At 49.2% G+C, this 17,296-nt stretch overlaps 2 protein-coding genes across 5 annotated transcripts in view; both read right to left on the reverse strand.

Moving 5' to 3' along the window:
* The window catches only part of GAB2 (GRB2 associated binding protein 2), a 137,858-nt gene extending 136,054 nt beyond the window's left edge, over nucleotides 1-1,804 (reverse strand). Inside the window, exon 1 of the mRNA XM_073548651.1 lies at nucleotides 932-1,804. Within this exon, the coding sequence (XP_073404752.1) occupies nucleotides 932-1,003 (72 nt within the window). The 5' untranslated portion in view covers nucleotides 1,004-1,804. The remainder of the gene's footprint in view (nucleotides 1-931) is intronic.
* Nucleotides 1,805-12,609: 10,805 nt separating this feature from the next.
* NARS2 (asparaginyl-tRNA synthetase 2, mitochondrial) overlaps nucleotides 12,610-17,296 on the reverse strand; it is a 125,816-nt gene continuing 121,129 nt past the window's right edge. For 3 of the 4 annotated variants that reach the window (XM_073548654.1, XM_073548653.1, XM_073548652.1), the window contains exons 14-15: nucleotides 13,705-13,731; nucleotides 12,610-13,405 (exon numbers count right to left, since the gene is read on the reverse strand). In XM_073548654.1, the coding sequence (XP_073404755.1) occupies nucleotides 13,261-13,405; nucleotides 13,705-13,731 (172 nt within the window). In that variant the 3' untranslated portion in view covers nucleotides 12,610-13,260. The remainder of the gene's footprint in view (nucleotides 13,406-13,704; nucleotides 13,732-17,296) is intronic. The other variant, XM_073548655.1, reaches the window with a different exon arrangement.

A 17,296-nucleotide genomic window follows, 5' to 3' on the forward strand; every position in this document is an offset into this window, starting at 1 on the left:
GAACTGTTGCAACACACAACACTCCACCAGCGCCCAATCTACACCAAATATTATAGAACTCTGTCAGAACATCTTTATAGCCCCAGGTAAAAAAAAAAGCTCAGGGGACCCAAGACTTGCACCCATACAGCTGTACATGTGATGGACCCTGTAGGAGAACTGGAGAATGACAGGGGGGAGCAAAACAGAAATTGCAGCATCATTCCTGGGTGGATGGTCAAGCAAAATGGAATGGTAAATAAATGACTTGGCCCCATATGAGGGGTGAGGGCTGGTACTTGTAGTCCTACAGCACCTAAAGAAAAGAAAGCTTGCTGCTAATGCAGGGTGGGGAGGATGGCCAAGCATAACAGGGTCCATGTGGCCAGGAGTACAGAAGGCAGAGGCCATGTACAGCATCCACACCCTCTTTACAGGCAGATAATTGGTAAATTTCCCACTGGCCTTCTGCATACTGGAATGGATATAGGAATTAGCTTCCCACAGCAGAGATGCATGGAGATTCCATTCATTAACCCTCTGCTAACTGTCAAAGGGTTAAACAGCCCTTCTTTCATGCTTAGTCTCCCAGGGGTTAATGCTGTCACTGCTCAAACCCAACTGGTCAGACTAGTTAAATGGGTGCAAAAAAAAAAAAAAAAAAGCACATAATATGCACAAAAAGCTGGATTAACCCCAGGGTGAACACTGGTAAAAAAAAAAAAAACCCAAAAAGTTCAGATTACAGTACAGAGAACTGGAGCTGGGAGTTCAGGCAAGGGAGGGGTTAATAAGTGATGGATCTCCCCCTGTTTACAATGCAAGCACCTGTGACAGGTGCAAAGCGATCTCCTAACCGTACCCCCCCTCCCCTCCTGCCAGACACAATACAATTAATAGTCTCTATATACTCAGCACCAGGCATCATCCTACAATCAGAGCTGTTACTTACATATCTCCTCAACTTTTTCTCTGGAGGGGATTTTCTCAACCAGCCAGCATAGACCACCTCTCCTTCACTCATCCTGCCCAGATAAAAAAAAAAAAAAAAAAGAAAAAAAAAGGAGACCCCCTTTGGAATTGGATGTGTCAATCAAAGGCAAAAAAAAAAAAAAGATAAAAGCCTTCCTTATCCTTATGTGTCAATCCAAAAGCATTGAGGGATCATTAATGAAGATCTTTCTTCTGCAGTCCAGTGCCATGAGTGTGGGGGGGGACAGCTAGGCACAGTGTCCCCTCTGTATGAGGACACAGTAAAGTCACTGTGCTGCTGCTGACTGATCAGTTTTTCCCCTTCATCCTGCACTGCCCCAGTCACTGCTGTCTCCTCTTGTCTTTAGCTACAGCTGCCTTATAGGAAGCAGGAAACTAACTGCCTGTGTATTTCCCAGAGCAGCAATGGGTTCTAACCACACCCTACTCCAATGAAGTAGGCATGGCAGGGGGCTGGGCTGCTCACCCCTGGACACACTGCACAACTAAGAGAAAAGGAATGATACAAAAGATGGGAGAGAACGCTGAGGAAAAGAAAGAGACACACCAACGTTCCAAAGGGTCAATATTTACAAACATTGGAGCAGAGCAGAAGAAGGGAAGAGCAGCCCTGAGCCTGGAAGAGGAAGCTCATTATTTATTACAAAATTATTGAAAAAATAAATCTCATTATCTACCATCATTAATATATTATTTAGAAGGTTTGTCATTTTTCAGGCATTTGATGGATATGCGACTGTCATTGGTAATAAATTGTAGATACCGCGCAACTAAATTCCCCTAAATAATAAACTGTGGCGCAGGGGGGCTTCTCTAAACATTGGCTAATAAAAAAATAAAAATTTCAAGAAAGAAAGATCAGGACCCTACCCCTCCAGATATAGAGAGGATTCACAGATTCCCATACATATAAAGACTTTAGTTTAAGAAAAGTTTGGTAGTGTTAGGTCCTAAAAAAACGAGAATCGCCTTAACGTGGCTTCCAGGTACGCATGAAGTCACCAATTTATGCGCTAAGCATGCTCAATTTTTCATATTTCTAATGTTCAACTTTCATATTTGCAAGCTATGACGCTACAGAGTGCTGCCTTATTTATTTGATACTTAAAAAAATAAAAAATTAGGAGGATATGAAAAACTGTCTGTCATAGCAGAAATAAACCGATGGCTCATTCAGATGTCAGTGATTTTTCATCATGGTTTGTATGGCAAAACCAGGAGTGGCACATACAGAGAAAAACCATAAGGTCGGGTTCACACTTGCAACTACAATGCGATTCTCTCGCATCAATACCCGGCACTCGGGACCGGAGCGCTCAGCTGCATAGAAATACATGCAGCTGCACACGTCCGGTCCCAAGTGCCGGCGGCAGTGCTGGGTATTGAGACGCGAGACTCGTGCGAGTTTCTCGCAAATCTGACCCCGGCCTTAAAAAGAAATCTTTATTGAATATACATTAAAAACGGCACGAATAAACAAAAATAAGTTAAAGCATAGACTAGAAAGATGGAAGAAATGTATCCTCTTAAAGGGTGGCACAGGAGGTCAGTAGGGCAGGGGCGTAACGCTAGTAAGTGCAGGCATTGCAATTGCATTTGGGCCCTGGAGCCTAGGGGGCTCAAATGGTCCCTTTGGCCCATATAAAAAGACTATTACTAGTAAAGGGAATTTATCATCAGGTTTTTGCTATATAATCTGAAGACAGCGTGGGGTAGGGGTTAAAACACAGATTTCAGTGATGCCTCTCTTATAAAGCTCTGTGGTTTTGTTTGCTTACAATTATTGTTTTAAAACCAGGAGTTTATCAACGCTGGGACACAACAGAGCGTGCGTGCTAGTCCAACACGCCCCCTCCTGTGACAAGCAGCTCACGGTCTATGGACATTGTATATACAGAGCGTGGTTTGGGGGGAGGGATTAGCTTCCTCAGCTCTGCTGCATTGCTAAATCTAAAAACTGTGTCAGAACTGCTGCACCCATTAAATTAAGTGATACATCGTTGGATTCAGCTTCTCGTTGCCTACATCAGGCTGCTCTCAAATCAGGTGGCAAAAACCTGTTGACACATTCCTTTTAATAACTGGGGGCCCCGTCGGAGCTTTTGCATTGGGGCCAATGAGCTTCAAGTTACTCCACTGAGTAAGGGGTGATATAAACATCCCTAATATGCCCTAAAAAGACTCACCCTGCCTTACAGATATGGCTCCCCAGCTCAGTACCCCCTTAGACACCCTAGTACAATCTAACCAGTCCAAGAGATATAAAGAACACCCAGATCTTGCAGCAATGACCTATGTGCACAGGGATATATTGTGGGAAACAATCCCATGATGAACCCTTATACCCAAAAAATAGGGGGAAAATGCATCAGGCTGACGGATAATGGATCCCAAGGAAGAGTGAGCTAGGTACCACTTCCTTATTGAGCCCCGATCGGATATTGAGGATTTTTCAGTATGGGATAGAAGACCTATTTTGCTGTTGTTGCACACTATTAAGGCTTCCCGTTATATTAACAGCTTATTACAGTTATATCTTGTGTTTTATACTCATATCTCACCTACTTTTCAGTATCTAGTGAATACATATCTTCACTCTCTTCCCTGAGCATACTGGTTATTGCTGGATGATCGGGGTGTTAATTATATGTCCTGGACTAGTTATGTTGTACTAGGGCAGTGGTTCACAACCTTTCTATGCCGTGACCCCGCAATACAGTTCTTCATGTTGCGGTGACCCCAAACCAAAAAATAATTTTGATGGCTACTTTAAAACTGTCAGTTTTACATTATTAACCTTTTTTACACCAGCAGGCTGTCTCGCAGGCTCTCTTGCCTCTCCGCCTCCTAGGCTTCAGTCCTCCGGCGCTTGCTGCGTCCGCCCACTGATGATGTCAGCAAGCGCCGGACACACGTAATGCGCTGCTATGGACTGTGGAGCATTCCCCCCGCCCCTTAGGCCCCGGACGGATGATGCAATCATGTCTGCGCATGCGCGCAGGCATTCATTTTGGAATGCGCATCCATAACGGCGTGCGTTCTAGCTGAATAGCGCTGCTGCAGACGGTAGCACGACTTCTCAGCGGCTAAAGCTATCGGAAATATGTATTTTCCGATGGCTTTAGGCGACCCCTGTGTTTTGGTCGTTCGACCCCCGCTGGGGTCGCAACCCACAGGTTGAGAACTGCTGTACTAGGGTGTTATATCATGCTTAATAGGGAGCCAACCTCAAGGCAGGGGGAGTCTTTTCATGGCGTATTAGGGACATTTATATCACCCCCTCTGACCTCCTGTGCTTCTCTTTAAGAGGATACATTTCTTCTTCTACCTTTCGAGTCTTTGCTTCACCTTTTTCTAAGTGTCCTGTTCTTAATGCATATTTAATAAAGATATCCTATTTTTTTGGTAGGCAAAAAGAAATAAACTCCTCATAAAAAGTTAGACGTTATTAATAATAGTTAAAAGTAAATGAAAGATAAACACACGAATATTCCTAATTAGATCTACTAGTCGATGGCAAAGAAGGTGACGATGAACAGCCACCACTTCACCAGAACAAAGTCACAGGGCGATAAGAAAGCGGGTAGTGGTGAAACAAGGGGGGAGGAAAGGAATAAATGAATAACATCACTATTTACTCTCCTCTTAAAGGGAATCTGTCACACCCTTTTTTCGAATATGAGCTGCCACCACCAGGGGCTTATCTATATTATTCTGTAATGCTGTAGATAAGCCCCCTACAGTAACCTGAAAGATAAGAAACATGGATTTTTGTGAGTACTCACCGTAAAATCCTTTTCTCCGAGACGCTCATTGGGGGACACAGAGACTGTGGGTGTGTGCTTCTGCCGTCTGGAGGCCGACACTAAGTGTACAAAAAAAGAGTTAGCTCCTCCTCCGCCGCATACACCCTCGCCCCTAGGCCGGGCGTAACTCAGTTTAGTGCATAAGCAGTAGGAGAACGCGCCTTAAACTCAGGCAAGAAACTATATGTCTGAAAAAGGGGACCACCCTAAACCTTGTACAAGGATTTGTAAAACTCAAAATAAGTAAAAGCCAACTGGCTGATAGGGTGGGTGCTGTGTCCCCCAATGAGCGTCTCGGAGAAAAGGATTTTACGGTGAGTACTCACAAAAATCCATGTTTCTCCTTCGTCTCATTGGGGGACACAGAGACTGTGGGACGTCCTAAAGCAGTCCTCTGGGCGGGATCTTAACTCACCCAATCCATGCTAATTTGCGCCCCTGATTAGAGGTGCGCAACTGCTGCCTGGAGGATCTTTCTTCCCAGGCTTGCATCCGAGGATGCCTGGGTATGTACGTTATAATGCTTGACAAACGTATGTAAACTGGACCAGGTAGCTGCTTTGCATACCTGCTCCGCTGAAGCCTGGTGTCGTAGTGCCCATGAGGCACCCACTGCCCGTGCCGAGTGAGCCTTGATCCCTGCCGGAACTGGCGTGCCACTGATTTGATAAGCTTCTTGGACCGTCAGGCGAACCCATCTGGCCAAAGTCGCTCTGGACGCAGCGAGCCCCTTCCGCCGTCCCTCTGGAACCACGAATAGAGAGTCTGTCTGGCGGAATGGCGCCGTCCTCGCCACATACCTCCTAAGAGCTCTTACCAGATCCAGAGTGTGCAAAGCCTTCTCTACCCTGTGCACCGGTGCCGGGCAAAACGAGGGTAAGACGATGTCTTCGTTGATATGAAATGCAGACACAACCTTCGGCAAGAAGGGGGGAGCTGGCCTTAAAACTACCTTATCCTTATAAAAGGTTAGGAACGGTGGTTTACAAGATAAGGCCGCCAATTCCGAAACCCGCCTAATAGACGTTATGGCTACTAGAAAAACGACCTTTCTGGACAGGTAAGGTAAGGAGACCTCTTGCAATGGTTCGAAAGGGGCCTCCTGAAGGGCTCTGAGCACCAAATTCAGGTCCCATGATTCCGTCGGCGCCTTATAGGGGGGTACTAAATGTGCGACCCCCTGCATAAACGTCCTAACCTGCCAGACGGAAGCGACTTTTCGTTGGAAAAGTACCGACAGGGCCGAGATTTGCGTTCTGAGGGAACTCGGGGCCAACCCTGCGTCCAGCCCTGCCTGTAGAAAAGCCAGCACGTTGGGGATCGAAAAAACCAGAGGAGCCACTTCACGATCCCTACACCAACGGAAGAATACTTCCCAAGTCCGATGATACACCCTCGCCGAGGAAGGCTTTCGGGCACTCACCATCGTGGCCGCCACATCGCGTCTGAATCCTGCCTGTGTTAACAGCCAAGATTCAATGGCCACGCCGTCAAACACAGGGCCCCTAAGTTCGGATGGCAGATCGGCCCTTGGGACAGTAAGTCCGGCCGATCTGGAAGACGCCAGGGTACGTCCACCACTAGTTGGACCAGATCTGCGTACCAGGCCCGCCGGGGCCAGTCTGGGGCCAGCAGAATTGCTGGAACCTTCTCTCTCCTTATTTTCCTGATAACTCTTGGAAGCAGCGGCAGCGGGGGGAACAAGTACGGGAGACGAAACTGGCCCCACGGGAGCACCAGTGCGTCTGCTGCGATTGCCTGCGGATCGAGGGATCGAGCGACAAACCTTAGTACCTTGGCATTCTCTCTGGATGCCATAAGGTCCACGTCTGGTGTCCCCCACCGTTGGCAGATCTGCTGAAAGATCTCGGGGTGCAGGGACCATTCCCCTGCCGCAACCCCCTGTCGGCTGAGAAAATCTGCCGCCCAGTTTTCGACTCCTGGAATGTGCACCGCTGAAATTACCACGCGGTTCTTCTCCGCCCAACGTAGTACCAGTCCGACCTCGCGCATGGCTGCCTGGCTGCGTGTGCCCCCTTGATGGTTGACATATGCTACTGCTGTAGCATTGTCCGTCTGGATGCGCACCGGCCGGTGTCTCAGGAAACACTGGAAATGTCGTAGGGCCAATCGTATTGCCCGTATCTCCAGAATGTTGATCGGGAGAATTACCTCCTGAACCGACCATCGCCCCTGGGCTATGTGACTTTGGAAAACTGCTCCCCAACCCTGCAGGCTTGCATCGGTCGTCACCACCAACCATTGTTCCGGGGGAAAGGGCTTCCCCTGGAGCAGAGACGAGTCGCGAGTCCACCACCGGAGTGAACCCCGTACCAGCGGAGACAATTTGCACCGATGACTGAGAGACAGCAGCCTCCGGTCCCATGCTGTCAAGAGCGCATGCTGAAGCGGACGGAGATGGAACTGGGCAAACGGGATTGCTTCTATCGCCGCCACCATTCTGCCCAACACACTCATGCCATACCGGATGGATCTGGAGCCCGGCTGTAGAAGGTTCCGTATCCCTTGCTTGATTTTTTGCGCCTTGTCCTGAGGGAGGATCACCAGCCCCCGGGAGGTGTCGAAAATCATGCCCAGGAACACGATTTTTTGGGCTGGAATCAAGGACGACTTGCTCCAATTGATCAGCCAGCCCAGACGGGCCAGGGTATCCAGAGTAATATTGACATTGTCCTGGCACTCCTGAAACGACGGCCCCTTTACCAAAAGGTCGTCCAGGTAAGGTAACACCGTTATGCCCCGTGCATGCAGGATGGCCATAACCACCGCCATTATCTTTGTAAAGACTCTGGGGGCAGTGGCCAGACCGAAGGGCAGAGCCACGAATTGGAAGTGACGTCCTCCGATCGCAAATCGCAGGAACCTCTGGTGTGGGGGGAATATCGGAATATGCAGATATGCATCCTGCACATCGATTGAGGCCAGGAATTCCCCTGGATCCATGGCTGCAATGACCGAGCGGAGGGATTCCATCCGGAATCGCCTGACCCTGATGAATCTGTTTAGGATCTTTAGATCCAGAACCGGCCTCACAGTCCCGTCCTTTTTGGGGACCGAAAAAAGATTGGAGTAAAACCCCTGCGACTCTTCGCCCTGCGGCACTGGGGCGATAACCCCTTTGTGCTCTAGCGTCGTTACAGCCTGTAACAAACTCTCCGCCTGCGAATCTATCTTGGAAAGTCGCGAACGGAAGAATCGCTGTGGTGGCCGTCCGACAAACTCTATCTTGTACCCGGACGATACAAGTTCTGCCACCCAAGTGTCGCATGTCACTGCGACCCAAACGTGGCTGAACCTTAGTAGGCGTCCGCCCACCCTGTCGTCCGTAGGTACGGAGCGCCTCCAGTCATTTAGCTGGAGGCTTTTGGGGCTTGGCCCCCTTCGCTCTGGGTAAATGGCCTCGGCCTCTACCCAGCGGATTGGCCCTGTAAGAGACTTGTTTTTCCCTACTCTGGCCATCGTTTGCGGAGGAGTATGTCCTGGCCGGAGTCCCCCCCCAGGGGCTACGAAAGGGTCGAAAACGCCTTTGCGTTTGCCTGAATGCCGGGCAACTTCTCTGCTGCGGAAGGAAACTACTCTTCCCCCCTGTGGCTTCTGAGATAAGCCTATCCAGCTTCTCACCGAACAATCGATTGCCCTGAAAAGGCAATGAGGTCAAGGATTTTTTAGAGATAGAATCCGCTTTCCACAGCCTCAGCCATAATGCACGCCTAATGGCGATCGCATTCGCCGCTGCCACCGCCGAACACTCGGCCGCGTCCAGTGAGGCGCTGACAAGATAATCACTTGCCCCTGACATCTGATTTGCCACCTCTAAGACCTCCGCGGGCAGATCCCTGTCCTGGAGGGCCTTATACAGAGCTTCCCCCCACGAAACCATGGCTTTAGCCACCCAAGTCGCCGCAAAGGAGGGGGCCAGAGCCGACCCTGCTGCCTCATATACCGAGCGGGCCAGCCCGTCCATGAGGCGATCAGTTGGGTCCTTAATAGAGGAAACACTGGGTATTGACAATAGCGACCTAGATGCTAAACGTGACACGGGAGGGTCCACTACTGGCGACTCTACCCAAGCCTTATGGAGCTCAGGAGGAAACGGATACTTTGCCTGTAGCGCTTTTTGCATTGCAAAGCGCTTATCCGGGTGATCTCTATGTTTCTGGACTAGCTCCTCAAACTCCGGATGCGTGGCAAATCTTCTATGTGGTCGCTTGGATTTCTTAAAAGAGACCTTGTGACCTGAGACTGTGGGCACATCGTCCTCGATCTCTAATGTCTGGTTGACTGCCTCAATAAGACTGTCCACCGAATCCTGGAACCCCAGACCTTCTAGATTCCAGGCCTCTTCCTCCTCTCCTTCATCCTGATCGCTCCCAGCGCTCAGTGACGGGGAACGGGATGCCCTACTACCCGCCGCCGAAGCCCCGGAGGGTCCGGCCGACGGGGAACGAACTCTCTTGATATGAGCCTGCCTGGTACTGGAGCGACCTCTAATGGTTGGAGGGTCCTGAGACGAGGACGAGCTCTCTTCCGCTGGCAGACCCCCCTCCCTGCTCCCGCCCGGGCCCTGAAGGGATTCAATTGCCCTCGTAAGGGACAGCATAGACTGCGATAAGGACACCGCCCATTCCGGGGGGTCCTGACCCCTCGGTTCAGAAACAGTGGGGGGCTCCTGGGCGCGCTCCGACTCACAGGCTTCACAATATTTACCCGCCTGTGCCTTTGGCAGCCTGACCCCACAGGACACGCAAACCGCGTAAAGGAAAGAGTGAGCTTTTCCTTTTGCAGACATACTTGCACAGGCTGAAGGCAGAGTAGAAGGAGGAGGAGGGTAACCTCTTCCCTGACAAGCAGCGTGGTTCTCCAAACGGAGTTACACTCACCCACCGGCTCCTTGCGTGGATGCGATGTGTTAGGGCGGAAGTCTCTCCGGGATCTGCGCCTCTGACCTCCTGCCCTATATCGCGCGTCTCCACCATCGCCGCTGTCACCGCCGCGTCAGCGGGCGGGACTTCCGGCTACCACCGGAAGTCAGCGGGCGGGACTTCCGGCTACCACCGGAAGTCGGCGCGCGGCCTCGCGCGATACTCGCGCTCTGCAGTGGGGCTGCGGCCGCCGGCGGGCTTCCGGCCGTGATACACGCGGCGTGCGGAGCCCGGGTGCAACGCCCTGGCTACCGCTACCCACCAGCGCCAACTTGCGGTGCGCTCCAGGAGCGGATCCCCCATATACTAAACAGGTGAGCAGGGCCATCCGCCGTGCAGGCGCGCGGGGGGGGGGGGCTCTGTCGGTCTTACTCGCGGCCTCTTCCCCCTGTACGCTCTCACCTGCGCCTCCGATTCAACCCCCTGGACTCACTACCAAGGGGTGGACGGGTCCTCCATACACTGCTGTTGTAGGAGAGTAGCAACGCGGAGGCTGACCCCTGGTTCTGCTCACACGTGCTCCTGATGAAGTTGTGGGGAAACCGAGTCCTCTAATCAGGACGCGTTGCCCCTCTTTCGTTAAAAAATAGATGTCTGGAAAAAAGTCCCAGATGTGTCCCTCGGTGCGGGAGAGGACACGTGGAGGGTTACTCACACGTGGTCGCCCGTTGGTGATTTGGGGAGATCGGATCCTCTCTATAGGAACCGTCGCCCCTATCTTATCTTCATAGAAAAAAGGGAAGAAAAAAAAAAAAAAAAAAATCTAGTCTGGAACTCCAGACTGCGTGTGCCTCCATCAGACACTAAGCAAAAAACTGAGTTACGCCCGGCCTAGGGGCGAGGGTGTATGCGGCGGAGGAGGAGCTAACTCTTTTTTTGTACACTTAGTGTCGGCCTCCAGACGGCAGAAGCACACACCCACAGTCTCTGTGTCCCCCAATGAGACGAAGGAGAAAAAAGAGTTAGATTATACTCACCGGGGGGCGGTCCGGTCCGATAGGTGTCGCAGTCCGGCGCCTCCCTTCTTTCCTTCCTGTCGTGGCTCCTGCGCAGGCGCACTGCTCTGTCCTGTTGGGGGCAGAGCAGAATACTGCAGTGCGCAGGCGCCGGACCTCTCCCAGCGCCTGCGCACTGCATGACTCTGCTATGCCCTTAACAGGGCAGAGGACTGCGAGTCCACTGCGAGGACAGCATCGTACGAAGGGAGGCACCGGACCGCGACACCCATTGGACCGGATCGTCCCCCTGGTGAGTATAATCTCTTTTTTTTTTCTCTTTCAGGTTACATCGGGGGCTTATCTACAGCATTACAGAATGCATTACAGAACGCTGTAGATAAGCCCCTGATGGCGGTGCCGGCAGCTCATATTCGAAAAAAGGGTGTAAGATTCCCTTTAAGAAGTAGTCCATCAAAAGAAGCTACCGGGAGTCACGACGCCAGGATGCCGACCTTAATGTAACTATTATTAATAAAGTATATCATTTCATGGTGGATTAATTCCTTATATGTTAGAGAGTGTCCCTAAACATTGGCAGCCAAGGGGGGCACGGTGCGAGGCAGAGGGTCCTCACTGACGTGAGCTTCTCAGGAGCGGGGGATGGAGGGTCCCGCAAAATGCAGCAACAAGATAGATAATCAATAGATAGATGATAGATAATAGATGACAGATAATAGAAAGATAGATAATGAATAGATAGATGATAGATAATAGATAATGAATAGATAGATGATAGATAGATAATAGACAGAAAATAGATAAATAATAGTTGATAGATAATAGATAGATAATAGTCAGAGAATAGAATGATAGATAGATGATAGATAGATAGATAATAGAAAGATAATGAATAGATAGATAATAGAGATCACTCAGCAGAAGGCTTCATCACGAGACAGATAATGTAGATGGTCCCAGCGGTATAAGCCCCCTGCCCCGCTGTTATGCAGGCACAATATGCAGTTTTCGGAGGGTTCGGGGGTCTTCCAGGACAGAATTGTGGCATCTCACGACTTTTCTGAAGCACCCACTGATGTCGCTGATCCGGAGTTAAAGCAGCATTACGCGGGGCTGCTGGGGTCGACGTCCATTTCTGTCGTGTATATAATGTAGGGGACATTGAATTGGTGAATCCTGGAGACCACACGGGAGCGCGGATTATGCTGCTTGGATTAAACATGGCCGTTTCTATGGCTTGGGGACGTACTGGAGTAGAGCAGGACTCCCCAATGTACGCCCCATTACGGCTCACACATGGAGCGGCAGCCGTCTGCCCCGGACTCCAGCATGTAACACCTGACTTGCCATACAGTGCTCCGGAACAGGTTGGTGCTATAGACATAACACTAGTATTGATATTATTATCCACACTTACCAGCACAGCCAGTTTTCTTGTGAGGGTCCTGCAAATGGAAGGAGGTGCACAAAAGTTTTTTTTTTTTTTTAGTATAATATGTGTACATGGGTCGGATAAGCTGTGGATTTTTGCGTTCTTTTAACAAAAATCCAACTCTTCATGTACGGAGGTCCTGCTAACACAACGTAAATAGGCCGCGCTGCAGTGTAAAGCATGGATGAGAGGCGGTACCTGTAATATGGCCCCTTGTGTCATAAAACATTCTTTTAATACAACATTTAAAGGGATTCTCCAGGATTATTAAAACATGGTTTGTTTTTTGAAAAAAAAAGAAACAGCGCCACCCCTGGCCACAGATCGTATGTGGTATTGCAGCTCCATTCAATTTCAATGGGACTATTGTGCAATGGGCGCCATTTCGTCGACAAAGTAGCCATGATAATGAAAACCTGGACAAACCCTTCTAAAGATCTCCCCAAACTTGTAACTTTCCAGCTGTTGCAAAACTACAACTTCCAGCATGGGAACAAAAGTAAAACCCCAACAGATGAAATTTTATTATCCCAGAAAAACAGTTTCCGCATCCAGAGCTGCATTTAAAATTCAGCTGATTTTCTGCTAGTTGTCGGGTTGCATTGTCTCACTGCTGCCCTCTGCTGGTTCAAAGTCTGTACTACGCTTGCTCTGCTGTGGAGCATTTTGGGACTTGCCAGCGCTATATACGGCAGCAATTCCTCTTATGAAGTTGTAGCAGAATTTGGATTGCAGCTCTGGCTGTAACTCAAGGTATTTAAGAAAGCAAAAACATTGAAGTTGTAACTTGTTATACTCTCCAAACATAATGGTGATTTATGATTATTTTATATAAATGGCGGCAGAGCGACCTTGATCAACACCAAACTGACCCCTGTAAAGTACACGTGGATCATGTATGTCCTTCTCATGTTAGGGGAGGGGATAACTTTGGGTTCCAGTTTTTTTGGCAAGTGGCATTGAGAGAGGAGAATGGAGAGCGATCCAGAAAAGGATCTAATAATGAAGGACATGATTGCACTCAATGCCAGTCAGCTGCCCCTAAAGCCAGCAGAAAAATAGCCTCTTCTGCGCTCATAGGGTGGGAGCAAACTGTAAGTATATGAAATATAAAAAATAATCAGTGATGACGTCTTTCTGTCCGGTTAGACTCATAAGAGGCAGGAATAAGGAAATCTTGGAAACGGAATGGCATCTTTGATATTGTCCACTCCCAAAATGCACTGCAGGTATCGCTCAAATCCCATCCCGAAACCGCCGTGTGGAACAGATCCGAACCGACGTATATCTAGATACCTGCAAGAGAGGAAAAATGGTGAGAAGTTGTAAGGACGCCTAACATTGAGCTGAACAGGACATGAAGGAGGAGAGTAGTAAGAAAACACTGCAGCAAGCTGCTCTCAGCCAATCATCATCTTCGAGGACATGCCTGGTGATGCCGATTGGCTGAGAGCAGCTGAGTGGCACAAAACAGGAAAGTTCCCTAAAGTCCATTTCAGCTGCACTCCAGACAGCGCACAAATTACACTGTAGGATCAATTCAATTGGAAAATAAGTGGTTAGAATGGATGGGGGAATAATGAATTGGAACTTACCACTGGTACGTATCAGCCAGTCCTAACCTAAAAAGGACAGGAAAAGCAATGATAAATGGTAACTAGGACAAAATAAAATATCATCCTCACAGTCAGATATCTTTAATTCCAGAGCTGCACTCACTATTCTGCTGGTGCAGTCACTGTGTACATACACTACATTACTGATCCTGAGCTACCTCCTGTATTATACCCCAGAGCTGCACTCACTATTCTGCTGGTGCAGTCACTGTGCACATACATTACATTACTGATCCTGAGTTACCTCCTGTATTATACCCCAGAGCTGCACTCACTATTCTGCTGGTGCAGTCACTGTGTACATACATTACATTACTGATCCTGAGCTACCTCCTGTATTATACCCCAGAGCTGCACTCACTATTCTGCTGGTGCAGTCACTGTGCACATACATTACATTACTGATCCTGAGTTACATCCTGTATTATACCCCAGAGCTGCACTCACTATTCTGCTGGTGCTGTCACTGTGTACATACATTACATTACTGATCCTGAGTTACATCCTGTATTATACTCCAGAGCTGCACTCACTATTCTGCTGGTGCAGTCACTGTGTACATACATTGCATTACTGATCCTGAGTTACATCCTGTATTATACTCCAGAGCTGCACTCACTATTCTGCTGGTGCAGTCACTGTGTACATACATTGCATTACTGATCCTGAGTTACATCCTGTATTATACCCCAGAGCTGCACTCACTATTCTGCTGGTGCAGTCACTGTGTACATACATTACATTACTGATCCTGAGTTACATCCTGTATCTCTTTTATTAGAAAATATCAAAAACAATACAACACAACATTCCAGAAAAGAAAACACATAAACCAAAATACACACATTAATCATACACTTAGGACATACAGAAGCTTGTGCAAAACCGCAACTTGTTATAGCCCCCAAGCTTTCCAGCTTAGGGAGGGGACCCCCAGCAGAAACTTTCCAACAGAAAACTTTTCCCATAAAATAATGAAAAACAGTTTTTAATCTTTCACCCCCATTCACTCTCTTTCACTCCCCATTCACACTTCCACCCATACCTATATACAGGAAAACAGAAATAATATTCTTGGCCCATGCTGCCTTAAATAAACCTAGCCAATTCTTTTTTGGCAAAATTACCTACACCAGCTTAACACCTCAACATATATATATATATATATTTTTTTTTTCCTGTTTTTTTATTATTTTTCCCACCACCCACACCACAGGTCCATAAATGTCCATGGCCTTATCACGTCTAGGCCTGATGAGCACGAAAGTTTATGCCCACAAGCCAAAACCCTCACCCATTTGCCCCCGATGTGCTCAAAAATGGTCCATTTTCCATAATTTCCATGGTCCATGGTGTATGTTATATCCATTCGCCACTTTTCCCCTTGTTTTAGGGTCCTTTTACTTTTTTTTTCCGCTCTCACCCCCCCATTCACCCTCCTCCCAACCTCACTACGCCCCCCATGCACCTCTGACTACGGAAAAGAATAACAACACATACTACAATACATATACTACAATACATATTACAATACAATATTACAATGCAATGTCATTACATCATTTACTTTACCGAATATTACCACACCACAAACCTTTACTTACAGGCCCAAGTTCAGTGCCTGCAAGCCCAATATCCATTATTTCTCTATCTCAAAACAAAAATCTAGATGTGCCATGCAGTAGCCCACCACCAGGAAAAAGGAGTTCTAGAGGCCCCATCCCTCACTAACACATTCACCCTGTCACTCAACAACTAAGACTGTCCCTACTTCTGTCCCTAAAGAAACTGTCCCTATCTGTCCTTACCTGCCCCTACTCTACCTACCTTATCATAACTAACTCTCTATCTGTCCCTCAGTGCCTGTCCCTTCCTGTCCCTATCTGCCCCTACTTCTGTCCCTCACCACCCACACCACCTTATGCTGTCCCTACCCACATTCACACAAAATCTAGCTCTCCCTAGAGTGCGTTTTTAAAAGGAAAGGCCCCTCCAAAGCCAAGAGGCCCTCCTCACACCCAACCTTTCGAACTCCAAAGAACGCACCTTCACCAGGTCACCCAGGATGTTACTAACCACCTCTTCCCTTGGGAGGGCTTTCTGCCGCGTCGAAACTAAGCACCGTGCATTCCAAATGTAGAACCTAACCACTACACTGACTAGGAATAAAGTGCCCCGGTCTCGGCCACCCAGAGTTCTGAACGCTCCATAGGCCCACTCGGCATAGGAGAGGGACGCCAGCCGCGGCCAACGTATGGAAGCCCCCACCCTGTTGTAAACCTCTGTATTAAAGGGACACTGAAGCAGGAAGTGCTCCATGCTTTCCAGCACGTCGCCACACTCCTCACGGGGACAACCCCGATCATCGGATTTCCTGCACTTCAGGTTATCCTTTACATACAGCCTCCCGTGGAAGCAGCGCCAGGTCAAGTCCCAAAACTTCTTGGGGATCCGCTTAGAATTTAAAAGCCCGAGCCCCACCTCCAGATCCCAGCCTGGGCAATCCTTAAGGGCCAGGGGCTTCTGGAAATGGGTCAACAGAACCCTCCTGTCAAGGCATTGCCGCGACATGGTCCTGATTTCCCACATTCCCAGACCCCACCGGCGGATCACCTTCAGAACCGGGGTAGCATAAGCCGGGAGATGCCCATGAGGTGTGCGGAGGTCCTTCACTTGCCCTCCTGTCTCCCATTCCTGGAAGAAGGGCCGAAACCAACCCTTGCAGGAGACTACCCACGGAGGAGCCCTCTCTAGCCAGAGGTTGGAAATGTTGGCTTTAAGAAAGGTGTTCACTAAGAACACTACCGGGTTGACCATACCCAACCCACCTAGTCTCCTCGTGCGGTATGTGACCTCTCTCTTGATTAGGTTGAGCCTATTCCCCCATAACAGCTGGAAGAACAGGCTATAGACCCGTGTCCAGAGAGGTTCTGGCAAGATGCACACGCTGCCTAGGTAAATTAACAAGGGAAGCAGAAAGCCTTTAGCCAGGGCAACCCTTTCCCTTAGGGACAAAGACCAACCCTTCCATTGGTCCACCTTTTGGGCAGCGATCTTAAGTCTGCCCTCCCAATTTTGCCGGGGGGGTAGTCCCCGGGGCCAAATTCGATGCCTAGAATTTTGGCGGTGGCCTTGGGCCCTGGAAGGGTGTCCGGGAGATCAAAACTAGGATCTCCCCCTCCCAGCCAGAGACTTTCACACTTATCCCAGTTGATCATGGACCCGGATGCCTCCGAGTAGCGCACTTCCTCTGACATGACCCAATCCGCCTCCCCCCTCGAGGACACGAAAAGGGAAACATCATCGGCGTACGCCACCACCCTCAGAGAGGACCCAGAGCCCGCCTGGTCCATCCCGACTCCCGCCAACGGTCCACGATCTACCCTCCTTAGGAAGGGATCGATCGCGAACACGTATAAAAGCGGGCTCAGCGGACAGCCCTGACGGACCCCAGAACTCACCTCAAAAGGGCGACCTGACCAACCGTTCACCAGCGGAAAAGTCTCAGCCCCTTGGTACAAGATCTCTAACCATTTTACAAACCTCCCAGGCAGACCATACCTCAAAAGGA

The sequence above is a fragment of the Dendrobates tinctorius genome, unplaced genomic scaffold (assembly GCF_039654945.1).
Source record: "Dendrobates tinctorius isolate UK_male_01 unplaced genomic scaffold, ASM3965494v1 ptg000157l, whole genome shotgun sequence".
Lineage (NCBI taxonomy): Eukaryota > Metazoa > Chordata > Amphibia > Anura > Dendrobatidae > Dendrobates > Dendrobates tinctorius.